We start from the raw sequence: 19,985 nt of genomic DNA, 5'->3' as shown, positions 1-19,985 counted from the left end.
CCGACCCCCCCCCCCTCCAGTCAACCGTGTCTGCTGCTACAGAACATTTATCTCTGCAGAAAAATGCTGCTCCCAGTGGTTCTGACTCCCCCTCTGTCCTCCCCCCCGTTTTTAAATTTTGTCCTTCTCATCAGAGGTTGTAGGCCGGTTATTTTAGGAGCGGATTGGTCTAATTATAGAAAGATAAACATTGTTGAAGGTGGAGCAGTTCTCCAGTCTTTCTCCGTCAGCTCATCTGTTTCATTCAGCGTTGTGAGGAGACGATCAGTAGGGGGAGTCGACATTTGTACAGCATCAAATGTAGCACAGCCACAGAGCTAACGGCGGCTAACGACAACATGATGTCTTCATGTCTTCACAGATGAAACAAGTCCGTCCAACGTGTGGGACTGTAAGAACAGAGGCGTGAACGGCACCCAGAAGGGTCAGATAGTCTGGAGGCTGGAGGCCGGGCCGTACTTCATGGAGTGTAAGTCACGATCTCCAACAAACACTCACTGCTGCGTAGGGATGTAATGACACAATCAGTTGAAATTAAAAAAAAATGTGCATCAAAAAGTCACTGGTCATACCATGGCACTACACCCTCCAGTACAGTAGGTGGTGGTAGTTTTTTTGTATGTCAGATATACAGACCATACAAATCAATTTTTAAAAATGTAATTAAATTTAAAAATGAATTCATACCTCAGACAGAAGTGAGGTTTTGTTCTGCGGACAGTTTGACAGCTGAGGCGGGAAATGAAACCTCGGACTTGGATTGATTTCATTTGTAGCAGCTCAGGGTTTTTAAAATTTCTAGTCACAGGATTTGACAGAGTAGAAAAATGTTAACGTTGTCTTTGTTTGTTGAACGTTGTTTCCTCCGTCGACTGCAGCCGAGACCAAGATCTGCTTCAAGTACTACCACGGAGTGAGTGGAGCCCTGCGGGCCACCACGCCCTGCATCACCATCAAGAACCCTGCAGTCCTGGTCCGTGAGACACTTCACACACGGTTCATTTTAACAACATCATGAAAAGACGGTTAATGTAAAAAATCCACAAACATTTAAAGAAAAGGAGAAAAAACACAAAATAAATCAAAAAAATAGATAGCAGTGGAGCTAATGCTAATGCTAACGTAAGCGTGTCCAGCAGTGACTGGACACTGTGGTCAGTCTACAGTCACATGACATGGATTCAATTTGCCTCATCATCAAATGATTATTAATGTATTCACAGTGTAATGTGGTCTGTTCTCCACCAGGTGGAAGGGCTGGCAGAGCAGGTGGGAATCGAACACCCCCGGAAACTGATCAGTTTCACTTTAACAGGTCAGTTTATCTTTTTATATTTATTTTTTTTGGGTATCTTAAATGACTAACTGAGACCCAGGGCAACAGGCAGGAGGAGGGGCAGTTCTCCAGGTTCTCCAGGTTCTCCAGGTCCTCCACATAAGAAAAGGAAAAGAGTAAAACAACGTTTGATAAAATTATTTTTTTTTACCAATCAAATACTTTGATAACCATAATTATTTTTTACTTGACCACAGGAAGTGTTTGATTCTGTGTGATCAGACCCCCATCTGCTGTTCCAGATTTACGGGCCACGGGGCTGAAGAAGGGCATGTTTTTTAATCCAGACCCATATCTGAAGATGTCCATCCACCCAGGAAAGAGAAGCATCTTCCCGGTCTTCAGTCACCACGGACAAGAACGCAGATCAGCCATCATCGCTAACACCATCAACCCTGTGTGGCACGGAGAGGTGAGGGGCCAGAGCAGGGGCGTCAAACGCATTTAGGTTCAGGGGTCGCATGCAGCCTGATCTGATGTTCGGATCAGTACAATTATAACATAATTACCTAAAAATAACAACAAGTAGGGATTTCCGATATTAACTTTACGAAATGCTGATATTGTCCAAACATTTAATTTTTGATTCCCATATCACCCAATACCAATACATGCAGCCGGTTGTGGGGGAAAACGGCTGTATATGAAAGTGAAAACCACTAGATGGCAGCATTGCAGCTCAATTTATTGATCTATTTTAATAATCAGGGGATTGTAAACATTCCCAGGCCTTTATTGGTATCGGTTGCTGGATTAGTACAGTTCCTGGTACATTCACTCCAGTTAGGGTCCAAGACACCAGGTGACTTTTCGCCACCATCGCTGAGGTTTGATGTTGAACTCACCTGGTGTCGTGTTGTTGCTCTGCAGAAGTACACATTTGTTGCACTGATGACGGACATCCTGTACATCGAGGTTAAGGACAAGTTCGCAAAGAGTCGACCAATCATCAAGCGGTTCCTCGGTCAGCTGGCCATCCCTGTGCAGCGGCTCATTGAAAAGATTCCTGGGTAAGTGATGTACATACAATATAATTTACAGCATTACAACAGGCAGACAATATATTGAAACTTTCTGTCAGCATATATACAAATACAAATGTTAACAGGAAACTCTTCTTCTTTCCTCCTCTGTGCAGCGTCCAGCCCGTTAGCTTATCTCTGTGTCGGCGGCTGCCCACCGAACACGTCAGTGGTCAGTTACAGTTCAAGGTGGAGCTAACGTCAACTGGACCTGATGGTACGTACATCGCTACGTATCATCGTTAATCTTTATTACCGAAACGTTTGGGTCCTGTTAGATTGAACCTTATTTGTTCTTGTCACGTAGATAGAACCTTATTTTTGTACTTGTTAGATGGATAGAACTGTTTTTTGTTCCTGTTAACTGGTACTGTTCCTCCACAGGTGCTTCTCCTGACTCTATCATCGGCATTTCTTCGTTAAACGGCGCTCCGGGAACTCCATCGGATGATGAGGACCTCCCACATCACCTTCCAGGGCTGGTCGCTGCAGGCCCCTCCCCCACAGGTTACCAGGGCTCTCAGGGTCCATTTGAGGGCGGGGCCACAGCCTGCAGAGATAAGGACTTTCCATTTATTGGAGAGGCCAGATTTTCGGAGCCTGAGCGCTTGTCGGGACATGAAATGCTCCAGAGGTCGCTCAGCGAAGGCCTTGATGCCATCGAGGCCCCCAAGGGCCCCGGGGAAAGACCCCTGGGTGCTGCCTCACCCAAACTGCGCTCTAGTTTTCCCACTTATACGAGGCTCAGTGCTATGTTGCACATAGATTCAGATGAGGACGAGGAGAGGTCGGGGGCTAACGATATCACCCCGGTGCCGCTGTCGCCGCTGCTGATCAACGGAATAACTCCAGACATGGACGTCCCCGACGACGGAGGCTTTTTTCCTGAAATTCAGCAGCTGGAGCTGCATGGACCCTCTGTGGTGGAGGTGGAGCCTGAGGCTTTGTCAGAGGAGGTCGCCCCTGAGGAGGGGGTGTTGGCAGGTTTGGATCTAGACGACGTGTTGGAGCCGGATGTCTTTTCAGAGGTGGACGAGGGTCCGTTCACAGAGGCCGATGCTCAGACGGCGATGGGGGAGGAGCCTGGAGGAGGACATGTGCCTGCTGAGGAAGGTTCGTCAGAGATGGATACCTGCTCCATGGCAACCGCTCCACAGACGCTCTACTCATTATCAGAGAGCTGTTTAGGAGCAGTGACCTCAGCTGTGGTGAGTTCTTCAGTTCGCATCACTCCAACGCCATCTTTGAGTCCACATCATTTAGTCAACATTGTTTAATCCAAGCAAAAAAACATCATTGTGTTACAGTTTTACAACAGTTAAATTATTTTAATTTTAATTTTTTAATTTATCTCAGTTTATCGTATTGTTGTCCCTGTATTGTGATACGTATCGTCAGATTCTCGCCAACACAGCCATCAGTGAGAAACATTTCCATTCGTAGGTCCATGAGACAGATTTGAAGTTTTTATAAGGTTCAAACCAACTTTTCTGGAAATGGCGCTTCAGTAATTTGTGATCTGTTTGGCAGGAACCAGCAGAGGGAGCAGAGACAGCCATCGATCCGGGGGGGCCAGACGTCTCCAGCCTCCCGAGGACCAGACAGGATGATGAAGGTGACGGAGATCCTGACGTCTTTGAGGCTGAAGGACAAGCTCTGCCGGCCAGTGAGCAGCAGCAGCAGCAGGAGGAGGTGGGGGAGATAAGTGTGAGGAGGCTGAGTCTGCAGGCTGTGGGGGGGGCGTCTGTGGAGGAGGAAGGCGAGAACACCAAGCGTCAGAATGATGAGGTGTCTACAGATCCAGAGCAGGAGCAGAGAGGAGCTGTTGAAGATGAAGGTACGAACATCGACCAGACTCTGATGATGATCAATGATGTTCAGGTTTGATTAGTTTTGCCTCCTGTGTTCAGGGGCCCAGGTCATAGGTCATCCTGTTCGCTCTCTCCCCTCCGTACGACACGATATCCACAGATACCAGCGTGTGGATGAGCCACTGCCCCCTAGTGAGTGTGTGTGTCCGCACCTACCTCATTGTTTGTGTGTCTGTGAAGCCTTTGTGTGTGTGTGTGTGTGTGTGTGTGTATTCATTAAAAATACATGATAAAAACCTTTACCTGTTACCTTCACGGACCTGAGTGACTCTTCTTCCTCTTCCTCTTCCTCTCTGTCACCTCCTCTCAGACTGGGAGGCTCGGATCGACAGTCACGGCAGGATCTTCTTTGTGGACCATGTGAACAGAACCACGACATGGCAGCGTCCCACTGGACCTCCGGCCCCACAGGGCCTGACTCGCTCCAACTCCATTCAGCAGATGGAGCAACTGAACCGCAGGTGAGGGTTCTGCTTCACAGTAGCAGGAGCCAGTGTTGTACTGCAGTACTACGTGATTACTGCTCAGACTCATACCGTTCATATGTGTACTCCGAACCACAGATACCAGAGCATCAGAAGAACCATCACCAACAGTGAGCGGTCCGAGGACACCTCCGTGGACCTGGTCCCTGAACCAGAGACTGAACTCATATCCCACCCCATGTCTGGTTAGTGATGTCATACAGTAGTACAGCAGCTGGTACTACACCATTCACATAACAATACAAAATACCAGTGTCTGTTGTAATGTAGAGCAGTGGTCTCCAACCACTGGATCCCGGTCTGATACAGGGCCGCACAGGAAAGAAAAATTTTATTTCAATTTTATTGATTGTCAAAGCTGTAGATGAAAAGGTCACAGAGGTCACGGAGGAGTGGCCTTAGTCAGAACCAGACAGACAGTTTCACTGTGTTTCTTATTGTACTGTATTTTATTTTGTTGAGTTTTTCACTGAATTCTGAAGATTAGATTAGATCCACATACATCAGCCTTGTGTTGTATTTCAACACTGTCTGTGTGTGTGTGTGTGTGTGTGTTCTTTTCAGAGTACCGGCGAGAGAGCACGGTGGCTCACACGGGCAGCCGCTCACGCCTCTCTCTGCTGCTCCAGTCTCCCAGCGCCAAGTTCCTGTGCAGCCCAGACTTCTTCACCGTGCTGCATTCAAACCCTGTCGGTCAAACCAGCTCCGTGTCTTTGTTTACACTCGTTTGTTTTATGTTGACGACAGAAATGATTTCTTTCCCACCAACTCGTCTAAATCATTTCTCCATTTCCTGTTTTCCTAATCCCCCCCACCCCCGACTAGAGTGCCTACCGCATGTTTACAAGCAACACCTGCCTGAAGCACATGATCAGTAAGGTGCGCCGGGACGCTCATTACTTCGAACGCTACCAGCACAACCGCGACCTCGTCACTTTCCTCAACATGTTTTCTAACAAGCAGCTGGAGCTTCCCCGAGGGTGGGAGATGAAGCACGACCACACTGGGAAGGTGTGTGTTTCCTCCGCTCATCAAGAGGTTGTTCCATGCTGTGGTTTTCAGACTTTTTTTTTATACCAAACACCAACTATGTTTCCAACATATTTGACGAAACCCAGGCATTTTAATATCGGAGGACAGATATTACATAATTATGCTAATGTCGATAGTATCGGTCTGCCAAGTTTATCAGACATCCCTACAGTAGATAAGAAAATATTGATACAACTGTAGATCCCTCTGTTCCAGTGTTAGTAACCTGATGTTAAGATGCAACAGCAGCAGAGTCTCAGTTTTGCTACAATTACAGTGTTAAAAAAAACACTCAATATATCGTCGTGTAATAGTGTTAAAAAAAACACTCAATATATCGTTGTGTAATAATCGCAATATATCGTATCCTTGCCCCTGTATCGTGATACATATCGTATTGATCAGATCCTTGCCGATACACGGCCGTATCAAATATCGAATGACATTTTATTGTTCGACTGGTTAGTCCAGTGTCGGTTCTGTGTACATCTGTGTGTGTGGAACATGGAGTTGGTTCAAACGTCATCATCGGTTCCTGTGTTCTACTCTCCAGCCTTTCTTCGTGGATCACAACTGTCGCTCCACGACCTTCATCGATCCACGGCTGCCGCTCCAGAGTTCCCGCTCCACTGGTCTGCTGGCCCACCGCCAACACCTGAGCCGACAACGCAGCCACAGTGCTGGAGAGGTAGGTGAACTGGAGCTAACCCTGGAGCTAGCCCTGGAGCTAACCCACACTGGGTTTTAGAGTTTTAGAATATTCTCTCCCAGATTTATTCAGAAACAGTTCCAGTGACCACAGGCCGGTGGGTTGGACCCAGAACTGGGATGCACCTGAACTGTAGTGTCTCCTCTTGTCCCAGGTGGTGGACGACTCCCGGCAGACCAACCAGGCCATCGTGCCCCGCCCCTCCAGCACGTTCAGCGGCTCCAGTCGGAGTCAGTGCCCTGATGTGGTGCCTGTGGGTGAGTGAATGGCACACACACACACACACACACACCCAGAGCCCCCTCCATCCCCCCACCCCCCACTCAGCCGTCCTCTCTGATCCTCTGACAGCCTACAATGACAAGATCGTGGCCTTCCTACGGCAGCCCAACATCTTAGAGATCCTGCAGGAGAGGCAGCCGGAGCTGAGCAGGAACCACTCCCTCAAGTACGACCTCCTCCCCCCTCCCTCTGTCCGAGTCTGTCCTCCCCCTGACACTGACGTACGTGTGTGTGTGTGTGTGTGTTTGCAGAGAGAAGGTGCAGTTCATCCGTACAGAGGGAGTCAATGGTCTGGCTCGTCTGTCCAGTGACGCTGACCTAGTGATGCTGCTGAGGTGGGTCTCTGTCCATAACTGGTCACGTCACACATGCAGCGATGCTAACACTGTCCTGGTTTCTGCAGTTTATTTGAAGAGGAAGTGATGTCGTACATCCCCCAGTTACTCCACCCAGGTTACTGTCTGTCCTCCCCCCAGAGCTCCCCTGGTAAGACCTTCAGTCCAGAGGTTCATGTTGTAGAAGTTCCTGCTGTTACTAAGATCTACTAATGTTTTATACTGACCTAAAAAAGAGTTTATGAAACTATTTGACATCCTTACACTCTTCGTCGTTCTTGACCTCAGGCACCCAGAGAGCCAACGCTCGCGCTCCTGCTCCCTATAAGCGAGATTTTGAAGCTAAACTGAGAAACTTCTATCGCAAGTTGGAGACCAAAGGTTACGGCCAAGGACCAGGAAAAGTCAAGTAGGTTTCAAACCTGCGGATTGGTTGACCATCTACAGCATGTGTGATGTGATATAAAAGTACTTTTTTCTAAATGAGCTCTTTTTTTCTGGTACTGTTTGTACACCTGCTCCTAGGCTGATCATTCGTAGAGACCACCTTCTAGAAGATGCCTTCAACCAGATCATGTGTTATTCTCGTAAAGACTTGCAGAGAAGTAAACTGTACGTCAGCTTTGTGGGTGAGGATGGGTGAGTACTTAACTGTATTCCCACTGTTTTTTTTATCCACTGAGAGAAAACTCTTTAGTGAAAGACACACAGAAAAGTTTCCATCCACTCACAGTGAACCCTGGGCCTGTTCAGTTGAACACAGCACTGATATACACACAGGAATTGAAGGGAGACACACAGCTCTAGGTTCTGACATCTACTCTTTCGTTCTACAGACGTAAACAGACAGTGTGTTCTGGTATTTGTTTCCAGACTGGACTACAGTGGACCTTCCAGAGAGTTCTTTTTCCTGGTGTCCAGAGAACTGTTCAACCCGTACTATGGCCTGTTTGAATATTCGGCCAACGACACGTACACGGTCCAGATCAGCCCCATGTCTGCGTTTGTGGACAACCATCATGAGTGGTGAGCCGTCTGTACAGTTCTGTCTCTGTGTCCGTCTCTGTGTCTGTGTCCCTCACTGTTTGTCTTCCTTAGGTTTCGCTTCAGTGGACGGATCCTGGGCCTGGCCCTGGTCCATCAGTACCTGCTGGACGCCTTCTTCACCAGACCCTTCTACAAGGGCCTGCTTCGCATGTAATCAAACAGTCCCTTCTGTCCTCCCCTTCTCTTCACTGTTAATGAGCAAGGCACCATCAGTTAGACTCCCAATTGTACTATACGTTGTTGACCTCTGACCCTGTCGATGCAGTCCAGAGCAAGGCACCATCAGTTAGACTCCCATTTCTACTGTACATTGTGTGTTTGTGACCTCTGACCCTGTTGATGCAGTCCCTGTGATCTGAGTGACCTGGAGTTCCTGGACGAAGAATTCCACCAAAGTCTCCAGTGGATGAAGGACAACGACATCGAGGACATGCTGGACCTCACCTTCACCGTCAACGAAGAGGTGTTTGGACAGGTACGTCATGGAGTACTTTTTAGTACTGTTTTTATTACTGTTTTCAAATAGACTAATCAAATAAGTCCTCTGTCTGTTGTTGTGCAGATCACAGAGAGAGAGCTGAAGCCCGGGGGGGCGGGTATCCCAGTGTCCGAGAAGAACAAGAAGGAGTACATCGAGCGAATGGTCAAGTGGCGTATCGAGAGAGGCGTGGCCCAGCAGACGGAGAGTCTGGTCAGAGGCTTCTACGAGGTACGACCCACGACGGAAGGATAACATTAACTGTTTGTTCTGAATAAGGACTGGAGGAAATAAAACAACAAATTGGTGCATCCTAGGTGGGGCTGCGCCCCTCACTTTGGATAGTAAGATAGTCTGATAGTATGTTGGTTTAATAGTATGAGGAGATCTTTGTCCTGCTGTCTGTCCTGGTTTGTCCTCTTCTTCCTCCTGTTCCTCCTCCTCCTCAGGCTCTCCTCCATCTGCTGCCAACCCTAACTGCAGATTACAATGTCATCTGTGGACATCGTGGTCCATGGAGACCACTGGCTGACTTCATGAGTCAGCATATTCATCACCATTCCAGGAACCGAAGCCTGGGAGCTAATCTGTGTTGTTACCTCCTCCTCTCTTCCAGTCATGTGACCCCAGTCCTCCTGTCATCATACTGTACATGTCCTGAACCACCCTCACATCTTCACCTGCCTCTTCTGACATCGTGTATCACTGCAGGTTCTCTCTCGGTGAAACCATCATCAAATGAAGTCTTCTCTGTTACATTAGCCCCTCAGGGGTATCTTCAGCCCTCTGCACCACACTGCCCCTACAGGACCTGGAGTATAGCATCATCTGGTTGCCGTCTCAGTCTGCTCAGACTCGATGACATCACAGTGACTGATAACAGCAGCTGACATTCTTTAACCCTTTGTTGTCCTTGTCTGTGTGTGTGTGTTAGGTGGTGGATGTGCGGCTGGTGTCGGTTTTCGATGCCAGGGAGCTGGAGCTGGTGATTGCAGGTACTGCAGAGATCGACCTGGCCGACTGGAGGAACAACACAGAGTACAGAGGAGGTGTGTACCCTGATGTAGTACAACGTAGGTAGATGACTCAGAAATAAAAACTGTTGTCATTAGTCCTGGGCATCAGCAGCATTAGCATCAGCAGCATTAGCATCAGCAGCTTTAGCATCAGCAGTCAACTGAGGCAAGGGCAAAAAATGAAGTCATTGTTAAAGTGTCAACATCAGTGAGGACACAGTTGCGGGGGGGAGGGGGAGCAGAGGGACAGCCTGGAGAGCAGAGGGTCTTCTTTGTTTTTCTTCTGATTCATGCACAGTCATCATCATTTTCATCTAACGTCTCCCCAGGTTACCATGACAACCACATCGTGATTCGCTGGTTCTGGGCAGCGGTGGAAAGATTCAACAATGAGCAGAGGCTCAGGCTGCTGCAGGTAGGACACCATGCCTATCAGCTGCCCCCGTGTGGAGGCTGGCTGAACTGCAGCTCAGCTGCTTTGACTGCACGTGAAACATAAGTCATTAAATCGCTGTGATTTTTATTATTCAACACTTTTTAAAAATTAAAAAATTAAAAACAACAGTTTGGAAACAGAACTGTTCCAGTTCTGATAATTTAAAAAAAGGTTTTTTTAGCCTCACAATATCGTTGGAACGACTGTCATTGGCTTTGAAAGGTGTTTAAGTTCTTGTCCTCTTATTTTATCTTTTCTGTTTAAACAACACCAAGAGTCTGGTTTTATTTCAATGATTTTTCTGCCTCCAGTTTGTGACGGGGACGTCCAGTATTCCCTATGAGGGGTTTGCCTCCTTGAGGGGCAGTAATGGGCCTCGCAGATTCTGTGTGGAGAAGTGGGGAAAAATTACCTCCTTACCCAGGTAACGCCCCCTGATGACATCACTGTCAGCTCTCATTAGTCGAGTGTTGATGATGTCACTGAGACAGGAATGATGATGTCACAGAAACCTAAGATGTCACTTTTCTATCATCGCCCCCTTGTGGAGTTTGGAGGAGAACTGCAGGATTGTTGTCATGGTCAGATGGATGGACCTGTTGGCAGCAGGTGGAACTGAATCGGTTCTCTGTTCTTTCTCGTCCACAGGGCTCACACCTGCTTCAACCGTCTGGACCTACCACCTTACCCGTCCTTCTCCATGCTCTATGAGAAGCTGGTCACTGCAGTGGAGGAAACCAGCACCTTTGGTTTGGAGTAACGACCAGACAGAGAGGCGACCTGGAGAAATAAAATGATTTCCTCCAAACGGCGACTACGTCATCTCCCCCTCAGCACAGGATTGACCACAGAGCTCCGCTTCTCTCTCACATTCCTGTCCAAGGTGAGCACTCTCTGGAGGAGTGGAGGAGAAGTGGAACAAACTCACAGGTTTCTCGTGTTCACTGCAGCCACACCTGTGCTTTAACTTTTTTTTTTTACGTTCATGGCCTTGGTTTCTAAATCTGAGGACATCGTGTCTTCAACCTGCACCTCAGAGACAGTGGCTCCTGTTTCCTCTCTGGACCTCCGACCTGTGTCTTTTATGCACTGAGGCTGCATTATTATAAACTACTGTACCACACACACACACACACACTCACACACACACAGAAATGACCAGTGTCTGTTCCAGAGGTAGTTGTTTACATAGCAGAGACAGTGTCAGGTTGTCACAGTGGAATTTATGTCTTCACTAGGGATGTCTGATATTATTCAACGACCGATATTATCGGCCCGATGTTAGCATAATTATGTAATATAATAAGAATCATTATCGGTTTTTCCTCCGATAACGAAAACCTGATAACACAATGTCTGGGTTTCACCAAATGATGAGTGACCTAATAATATTTTCGGGGAAAAACAGCTGTATATGAAAGTGAAAGCCACTAGATGGCAGCATTGCAGCTCATTTTATTAATCTACTTTAGTATGTAAGATGCTGGTGCCGGCAACTCATACAGTGGTTTGTACTGATAAATAAATAAATATTGCCAGGCCCTTAATAATATTTCAATTTGCAGGGGTGGTTAAAAAACTTTTATCCCCTGGGGGGGCATGGGAGAAAATAAATGAGAAACACTGCTTTAACCCATCACTTTAGTGAGCAGGGGGCAGTTAACTTCCTTAACCACCAGGCCACCACTGCCCCGTTGTATCGGTATGGTTGATACGGGAATATCAGCAAAAAAGTCAATATGGGACATCCCTACTCTTTACTTTAGGCTGAAGAAGTTGCAAAAATCAACTAATCATAATTAACAAAGTCAAAATACAACTCACACTTTTGTTGTGCATGTGTGTAAAATCTTTAACATTTCAATTTTAGAAAATATTTTTTTATGGTGGAAATGCGGTGGAAACCTGAGTGGTGCTCCTGACAGCAAGGTAACAACACCTACAACGCAGGTTGTAGGTGTTGTAGGTGTGAGTGTGAATGCGGTTGTGAATGGTTGTTTGTCTCTATGTGATGGACCAGGACAACTGTCCATTTGCTCTGAATCAAATTGATTTGTACCTGGTCACATGGTCCACATAAATATATAAATATGTGGAAAGTGACTTTTATTTGCCACTTCAGAATTTTACATTTTTGACTTGAATTCACCTGAGTTTATATTTAAGAGACACAGATCACTGACATTGTGTTAGTACTGATCACTGACGGTGTGTCGGTACCTTGGACAACAACTCTTCAAAAACACCTGAAATATTCCGTTAAAATAATTTGAAAGCCTGTGGTGACGTGGACAAAGATGAGCCTGAGACTGTCAGTTACACACACACACACACATACACACACACACACATACATACATGGGGTGCATGCAAGATTACATGTATTGTACAAAGTTCTGAGTTCTACCACTGGGGCTGGAACCGTTGGACAGTCCCAGATGTGGTGTGAGATGTGGATGCAGACGTCTGTGTCTCCGTCAGTATCTCTGTCCACTTCTGCATGCCGGAATCTTCCCGGCCAGCTCTGTGAGCTGCGGCGGGGCAGAAACCCATAGGTGGCGTTGTGTCATAGCTCGATATTGCATGCTGAACTAGTGCAACACTCCGTCCTTACTAGCTTCTTTGCATGAGGTTCTTATTAAAACTTTGTGAAAAGGCAGCGGTTTAGCTTTGGTTCTGGGCCCAGTGGCCTCGGACAGAGTCAGGTGTGCATGAGGCCACAGGTCACCTGGGACATGTGACCTCACACGCACCTGAGTCTCAGCTCTGATTGGACCTGTGAGACTGAGGGACCGTTTCAGTGACCAGTGTCACGGCACCGGGTCCCTGTACCATGTGCACGTCAGCCTGTCTTTGTTCTCGATGGATGGTTCTGTTCTACTGCACATCTGAATCGGTGACGGACCAATAGGGCTGTTTTGATTTTGTAAGATGTGAGTGCACGTGTACGTGTACCATGTGTGTTTGTTTGTCTCTTTCTATATCCCTGTGTATGTACGTCTGTCCTGTTGTCTCTTCAAATATATATTTTGCACCGAATGTACCAAAGCTTTGGGGTTTGCATTGTCCAATCATTAGGCTAACACGGTGGACTCCTCCCACAGCCGCGGCGACAGCGAGGCATTAAAGCAGGATATTATTTATTACTTATAAACGTTTACATTTTTCATAAAAATACAGCAAAAACGACAACAAAAACGTTTTTTTTTTTAAAGAAAGGTAAATACTTCCAGTTCCCAAAAGCCACCACAGTATTCCCAGTAGCAGCTAGCTCGACTTTTCTGATTTTCACTCTATGCAAAGCTCCTGTGTCTCAGTTCCACTCATGATGATGATGATTGTAATAAAAAATTGAACATTTTGATCCAGGAAACAGGACCATCATTTATAGACTCAACCTTCAGCACCAAACGACCTAAATTATAAGCACTATTTTATTTTATCTAACACCACTGTTTCGCCAGCGTACCACTAGAGGGAGCTGAAGTACCACAAGCGGTTTAGGTATCCGACAAAATTATTTATTTTTTTAATCTACTAAAATTACTTTGTTAATGTGGAGGCCAAATATTTATTTCTACCCAATTTCATAATTATTTTATTTCTGAAAAAAAAAATCATACCACGGGACAAAACCAAACGAGTCCACGTTTCCTGTCTCTTAACAGAACGAGGCGAAGTTACTTCACCGCCGGGCGGTTATTTATTTATTTTTGGTTGATTAAAAATGATATAAATACAAGTTTTCAACCTCAAGCATGTTGAACAAATGTATATATCTGAATATATTCATGTGAATCGCTGTCCGTCGGATGTTAGCAGCTGTGTGACGTCCAACTGTTCAAACCTTCAACAGGCTTTTTTCAAAACTCGACACTGCACGGTGCGCGCATGCGTGGAGCTGTGACGTGTCCACCGAGTGTCTGTCAAACAGGGATGTGAAATCACCCGAAACTCTGTGGATTAACTTTGTTGATGCCGACCCGTCGTGTTTCGTCGTGGAATTGAACGATGTCCGGAGAAACGAACCGGGACTAGAAATCTGCACCGCTGCGAGGAAAGTGACTTTTAAAGCGCGGAGTGATACTGGCGGTGAAGTTTATCTGAGTCTGTACAATAGCACGGTCACCGACCGAGGCCAGCAGTGACATGGAGCCACTGTGTTAGCCACCGAGTCCGGCCTCACTGCTCCGTCCACCGTCCACTAACAGAGGAACAGTGCACCAGCGGCGGCGGCGGCGGCGGCAGCAGCCTGGTACCAGTGACCCGGTACCATGTCTCGGAGGAGACTGGACAGCCGGAGCGGACTGCCGGCTGGACTGCTCAGCGACATCCAGACTCCAATCAGCACGGAGCCGCTGGAAAGTGTGTATGAAATCACCGGAGAGCTAGGCAGGTCAGTACCACTTCCGGTCCAGTAGTGGTTTGTCTGCAGCAGCTCAGACCGACTTCGGAGCCAGGCATTAGTCATGGGTTAGATTTTTGTGGCGACAAAACTTTTAAAATCCGGACAAATGTCTGAGATTTAGCCACCCCTGCTGGTCAGGTGGTTTAATGCCCCTCACCTAGTTATTGCTGTTTAACGTAGAAATAGTTTAGTGTTGAACTAAAAACTTTAAAGTACATCTATGTGAAAGTTCTTGGTGTTTCACTGTTGTCTACTGTGACCCAGTATTTTACTGTATAAACGTTGTGTTTCAGGTGGTATTTTAGTTAATAATAGACAATATTCAGATACTGGTATTTGTTTTGTGATGATTTACCCTGAAGGTTGTTGATTTGAATCCTCATGGGGCATCATGCTGGTGTAGTGGTTCAAGCTCCTGCCTTACAGTAGGGGTCCTTGTTTGATCCCTGGTTCCCCCCCCTCTCCCCTCCTTAATTTGAATAATGTGACTGGAGGTCAAACAAATCTGTGGTCTGTGGTGGCGGTTGTGCAGCGTAAACATTGTCTTCTGTAAACACCCGGAGTCTCAGTACCAGGGTCCGGGTTGGACTGGTCCCACAGAGGACCATTGTGGTAGTTTTGGCACCATGTGTCAGCTGGGTAACTGCTGATGGTTGATGATCACATTCAAAGGGTTTGTGCTCAGTGATGTGACACACACAGGAAGGAAGTGAACACTTGGTGTGAACCAGGCTGAAATAAAGAAGTGGTGACTTCTGGGTATGTCCACACAGGAAGTCTGAGGGTGGGGGGGGGCAGTGTTAATGTGATTTGTGGATGTGATAAAAGAGGAAGTGGAGTTGTTCTGAGGCAGATGAGGCAGGAGTCAAGGTGAGGAGGAGGAGGATGGTCCACTGTGACGACCCCTGGAGGGCACAGGAAAAAGAATAGAATTTCAACATAACATTGATTTTAGTTTTCTTCCTGTTTTTTTTCGAGGGGGGGTAATTTTAACTTCATCCAAGGTATGATGTTACGTCAGGGGATCGGGGGGGTATTTAAGTATTTCGCTGTTCTTTGGTTTCACAGACATCTTCGTCTTCTCCTTGGTGTCAGTTATTTTGGGAGCAGAGGTTTTAGCTTCTTTGTCGTTGTAATTATAAACCACACTGCCTCAGATGAGGGGCAGTTATTTGGAGCCGGATCCTCTGGTCGGTCCAGACAGTTCTGGTCCAGCTCAGCAGATGGTTCTGCAGCACAGACTGTGGTCTGTTGTGTGTCAGTGTGTATCATTAGCGCTGCACGCTCTGATAATTCTCTATAGCCGGATTGTAGCCTTTCAGGTTTATCAGCCATAATGAATCATGAAGCTGGGAGCAGCCGCTGGTCACATGACCCTGTGCCCCTCCCTGAGTGAGTGCAGTCACCCTGATGGTCCCAGCTATGATGTATCTGTCGCCGAAGTCAGAAAACTTTTCATATCAGTAATGTAAGTGTTTACATTAAATGCCCCCCACCCTCCCATATCCTGCCCCCCTGCCTCCCCTTCTCTCTCCTCATCAGGGGGAAGTTTGCTGTGGTCAAACGCTGTGTGGAGAAGAGCTCAGGAAAAGTCTTTGCTGCTAAGTTTTTACGTAAAAGAAGAAGAGGTCGCGACTGTCGCTCAGAGGTCATTCATGAAATGGCCGTCCTGGAGATGAGCCACAACAACAACCGCGTGGTCAACCTGCACGCTGCCCACGAAACGGACCACGACATCGTCCTAATCCTGGAATAGTAAGTCTGTTAACTGAACTGTTAACTAAATCATTAACTAAACTGTTAACTAAATCATTTACTGAACCGTTAACTGAACTTTTAACTGACGTTGATCATCATCTACATGTATAAATATTTAAGGTGTTTTCTGATCCTAAGTAATGTTCACATGGTTGAAGGAGGGTTGCTGGTTTGAATCCCGACCTGAATGCAGCAGACAGTACCGATGAAGTTCATTACGTTTCAAGGAACTAACTATTGTGGAATGTTTCTCTGTGTTGTGTGTGTGTGTTGTGTGTGTGTTCGGTCAGTGCTGCGGGCGGAGAGATTTTCGACCACTGTGTTTCTGACGAGCTGCTGCCAGAGGCTCAGATCACCCGTCTGATCAGACAGACCCTGGAGGGGGTCCACAACCTGCACCAAAGTAACCTGGTCCACCTGGACCTCAAGGTCTGTTGTTTATGATGTCGCTGTAAAACATCCAATCCTCCGCCGATATCACCGTCCCCATATTAGCATAATTATTTAATATCCGTAAGAATCGTGACCGTTTTATCCTTTAATAATGAAAGCCTGATACCAAAATGCCTGGGTAGAAAATAATTGAGAAACACTGCGTTAACCCAGCACCTTAGTGAGCAGGCCGTACCTAACTTCCTTAACCACCAGGCAGGTCAACGACCTCTGACTGTGAGGACATAAAAGTGTTTCCTGTTTGGTGGTGAAAAGTTTGAACGTTCAGTGACAAGTGGGAAGTTTCATAAAAACTGTTTCCTGTCTCCAGCCTCAGAACATCCTCCTCACCGGCCTCTCTCCTCTAGGAGACATCAAGATCGTAGACTTCGGTCTGGCTCGGAGACTGGGGGCCGTGGGAGAACTCAGGGAGATCTTGGGCACACCTGAATATGTGGGTGAGTTGGTGGGCGGGGCGGTGACATCATCATCATCATCAAGTTGTGACTGTTTACACACAAATGTTGTTGTGACACTCATGTGACCTCTGACCTCTTGTCCACTTCAGCTCCTGAGGTCCTGAACTATGAACCCATCACTACAGCCACCGACCTGTGGTGAGTGTGTCGCTCTGATGTCGCTGTGATGTCACGTGTGTTCAGCAGCTAATGCTAATGTTTATTTTAAAATATAAACAACCAGAAGATCATTCACCGACCCTCTACTCCCCCTGCTGGGCTGTTGGGTGAAATTTTATTCATGAATTACAGTCGAATTTATGGTGCAGAGTTTACCCCTGTCCTTGGAGGTGGGACCGCCTCCTTGTGGACAGTAAACAAACTCCTGTGCTCTGGCTGAACAGGTCCAGTGGCCTTGGTTCCCTGTGGTGTCCATGTGGGCTGCAGGGAGGGGGAGATGGGAAAGGGTTTTTACTCAGTGTCGACCTCTGGGGGTACATTTTTTTTTTGCAGCGAAATCCTTTCATATGTGACACAGTCATGTGACATGACAGTGTTTAACCTGGTTAGTACTGGTGACTAACCTGGTTAGTTAGTGGGTCTGGTCCACTCTGTTCTGTAAACGTTCTTCCAGCTCTGGGTTTGATGTCTCCTCCTGTCTGGTTCTGCCCCCTGCAGGAGTGTGGGGGTCATCGCCTACATGCTGGTGACGGGTGAGTCCCCTTTTGTCGGGGACGATAAGCAGGAGACGTATCTGAACGTGTCTCAGGTCAACGTGGACTACAGCAGGGAGAACTTCTCCATGGTGTCAGAGCTGGCCGTGGACTTCATCCGCAAACTGCTGGTCAAAGCCCCCGAGTGAGTGGACGGACATGACGTGTTAGGACATGAGACATGAGACAGACTTTGTTTTTTTTTCTTCGTTCACACAAACACAGTTTGTGTTAGTTTCTCATGAAGTGAAGCTGAGCTGATTATTGACTTTATTGTTACACAATAGTAAAGTATGTAGGTGTGTCACTTCACACACACACACACACCTCAGTGTTATTGTCATCAGTGTCAGCCTTGGTTTCCTGTCAGTGCTTTGTTATTGTTATTATTAGAGCTGTGTGTTGGCAACAATCTGGAGATATGATACGTATCACGACCAATGGTCAACAATTGATATATTGATTTTTTTTTTCACCAATGGAACTGTAGTCAAAGTGCCATCAAAGACACAATGCTGATCCATCTGAACATCTACTACTAACATTGGAACAATATAAAAATCATTGTCATTGTTCAGGGCAGTATTTCTGTGCCGCTGCTTGACCTTTGAACTCTGACATTTGTATTTGTGTCGTGACCACAGAGACCGGCCCAGTGCAGCAGAGTGCATGAGTCACCCGTGGCTGTGGCAGCTGTGTTTGAGCCCCGACCTCACGGCCCCCACCCGCCCGGTCCGGGAGAGGAGCTGTGGTATAAAGTGGGCAGCACCCCCGGAGGATCCAGAAGACAAGGAGAACTTCCTGGAGTCACCGCACTCCCACGCAAAGAGGTTTCGCTTTGATGAGGAAAGCTCTACCCGGGGGGAAGGAGACTGTTAAAAAAGGGAGCGGGGGGGGGTGGGGCCGCGGCCGGGGGGGCAGAGGTAGAACAGGGCAGGTCTCCACCTCAGTTTTTAAAGTTTTTTTTTTTTTTTAATCTTCACCAAACTACCAGCAACAGAACCTGTGTTTATAAAGGACCAGTCAAACCAAAGATGACCAGCAGGGGTCACCTGTGTGTCTGTTAAAGCAGGGTCTCTGACCTGGAGGATTTTAATGAAGGCCATTCATCAGTAAATACAGGGAAATCTATGCAAAGCTGTAGAGCGGCATCATGGGAAATAAAACCTGGTCCACATGGACTGCACAGGTTTTGGTCCACATGGACTGCACAGGTTTTGGTCCACATGGACTGCACATGTTTTGGTCCACATGTCTGTGGTGTGGGTGTGTGTACAGGTTTAGGTCTGTGTTTTGTTCCCTTCACTCATTCTCACTTTTTTCTCTAATTCATTTATAATCGTGACTGAGCAGACGTTTTAGGCAGAGGCTCAAGTTTTTGCCGCAACCCAGCGCCCTCTCATGCTCACCGCTGGGATAGGCTCTAGCACCCCTCCCCAAACCAAACCATCCTCGTTGTTTCATGTTAGCTGAAAGTGTGTGAGCAAACACTCAGGAACATAGGTGTGTGTGTGTGTCACGCATGATGATTACTTCAACACAGCTACAGCCTCGTAGTTAACCATGGTGTTTGGTTATAGCTGTGATGTAATAGGTGCTGTCAGTGATGTCATCATCAGTCGACTCAGTGATGTCATCGTCGTACTGTACTGATCTGAGCTCCGACCTGTTTGGACTCACTGACAAAAGGCCAGTGACTCATCACAGAACACACCTGCCCCCGAGTCAAACCATCCGCCCCGCCCCGCCCCACCCCCCCTTCACCCCTTAGCTCACAGTTCCTCTTTCTTCAACACGACCAGAGGAACGTGACTCAAACACTTCACTTTCACCAGGACTTGTTGTGAAACTTGTTTCTGCTTTTTCTCTTTGCCCCTGCAGACTCTTTGATCTGTGTACAGATGAAAGTCTTTTAGAAGAATGTGTGTGTGTGTGTGTGTGTGTGTGTTATGGGCTAGATCTGTGTTTTTCTGTGATTACCAGTGACCCAGTGTTGCCAAAGTTGCTGGTACGAACCAGACTTCGTGTTGCCGTCTGTGGACTTCCTGTTAGTGTTAACGCTGTGTTAGAAATGAGAAAATGATTTTTTTAAGGTGCCTTCAAACGACCTGATATTTAATTCCTATAAATGAACCAGCACACATTTATACAAGTTTTAATTCCTGCT

General features: G+C 47.0%; 2 protein-coding genes across 14 annotated transcripts in view; both read left to right on the top strand.

Annotated features, from left to right (window-relative positions):
- The window catches only part of hecw2a (HECT, C2 and WW domain containing E3 ubiquitin protein ligase 2a), a 19,317-nt gene extending 6,437 nt beyond the window's left edge, over nt 1-12,880 (top strand). For 3 of the 13 annotated variants that reach the window (XM_025063523.1, XM_025063525.1, XM_025063524.1), the window contains exons 6-30: nt 362-469; nt 879-973; nt 1,249-1,315; nt 1,579-1,748; nt 2,207-2,346; nt 2,475-2,575; nt 2,743-3,566; nt 3,889-4,195; nt 4,269-4,367; nt 4,540-4,690; nt 4,793-4,899; nt 5,279-5,403; nt 5,540-5,752; nt 6,300-6,434; nt 6,592-6,712; nt 6,807-6,903; nt 6,989-7,072; nt 7,141-7,223; nt 7,361-7,481; nt 7,598-7,711; nt 7,946-8,098; nt 8,171-8,269; nt 8,465-8,594; nt 8,682-8,828; nt 9,047-9,525. In XM_025063523.1, coding sequence (XP_024919291.1) covers nt 362-469; nt 879-973; nt 1,249-1,315; nt 1,579-1,748; nt 2,207-2,346; nt 2,475-2,575; nt 2,743-3,566; nt 3,889-4,195; nt 4,269-4,367; nt 4,540-4,690; nt 4,793-4,899; nt 5,279-5,403; nt 5,540-5,752; nt 6,300-6,434; nt 6,592-6,712; nt 6,807-6,903; nt 6,989-7,072; nt 7,141-7,223; nt 7,361-7,481; nt 7,598-7,711; nt 7,946-8,098; nt 8,171-8,269; nt 8,465-8,594; nt 8,682-8,828; nt 9,047-9,487 — 4,232 coding nt within the window. In that variant the 3' untranslated portion in view covers nt 9,488-9,525. The other 10 variants (XM_025063527.1, XM_025063531.1, XM_025063532.1 and 7 more) reach the window with 10 other exon arrangements.
- A 968-nt stretch (nt 12,881-13,848) lies between these two features.
- Nucleotides 13,849-19,979, top strand: stk17b (serine/threonine kinase 17b (apoptosis-inducing)). Its single transcript, XM_008328972.3, has 7 exons — nt 13,849-14,445; nt 16,000-16,212; nt 16,506-16,644; nt 16,979-17,105; nt 17,216-17,264; nt 17,784-17,963; nt 18,463-19,979. The coding sequence occupies exons 1-7, from the start codon at nt 14,324-14,326 to the stop codon at nt 18,695-18,697; spliced, it is 1,065 nt and encodes a 354-aa protein (XP_008327194.1). The 5' UTR covers nt 13,849-14,323; the 3' UTR covers nt 18,698-19,979.
- Nucleotides 19,980-19,985: the final 6 nt, after the last annotated feature.

This window comes from Cynoglossus semilaevis, chromosome 16 (genome assembly GCF_000523025.1).
Source record: "Cynoglossus semilaevis isolate Cse_v1.0 chromosome 16, Cse_v1.0, whole genome shotgun sequence".
Taxonomy (NCBI): domain Eukaryota; kingdom Metazoa; phylum Chordata; class Actinopteri; order Pleuronectiformes; family Cynoglossidae; genus Cynoglossus; species Cynoglossus semilaevis.
This window is presented reverse-complemented; position numbering and strand designations above follow the sequence as displayed.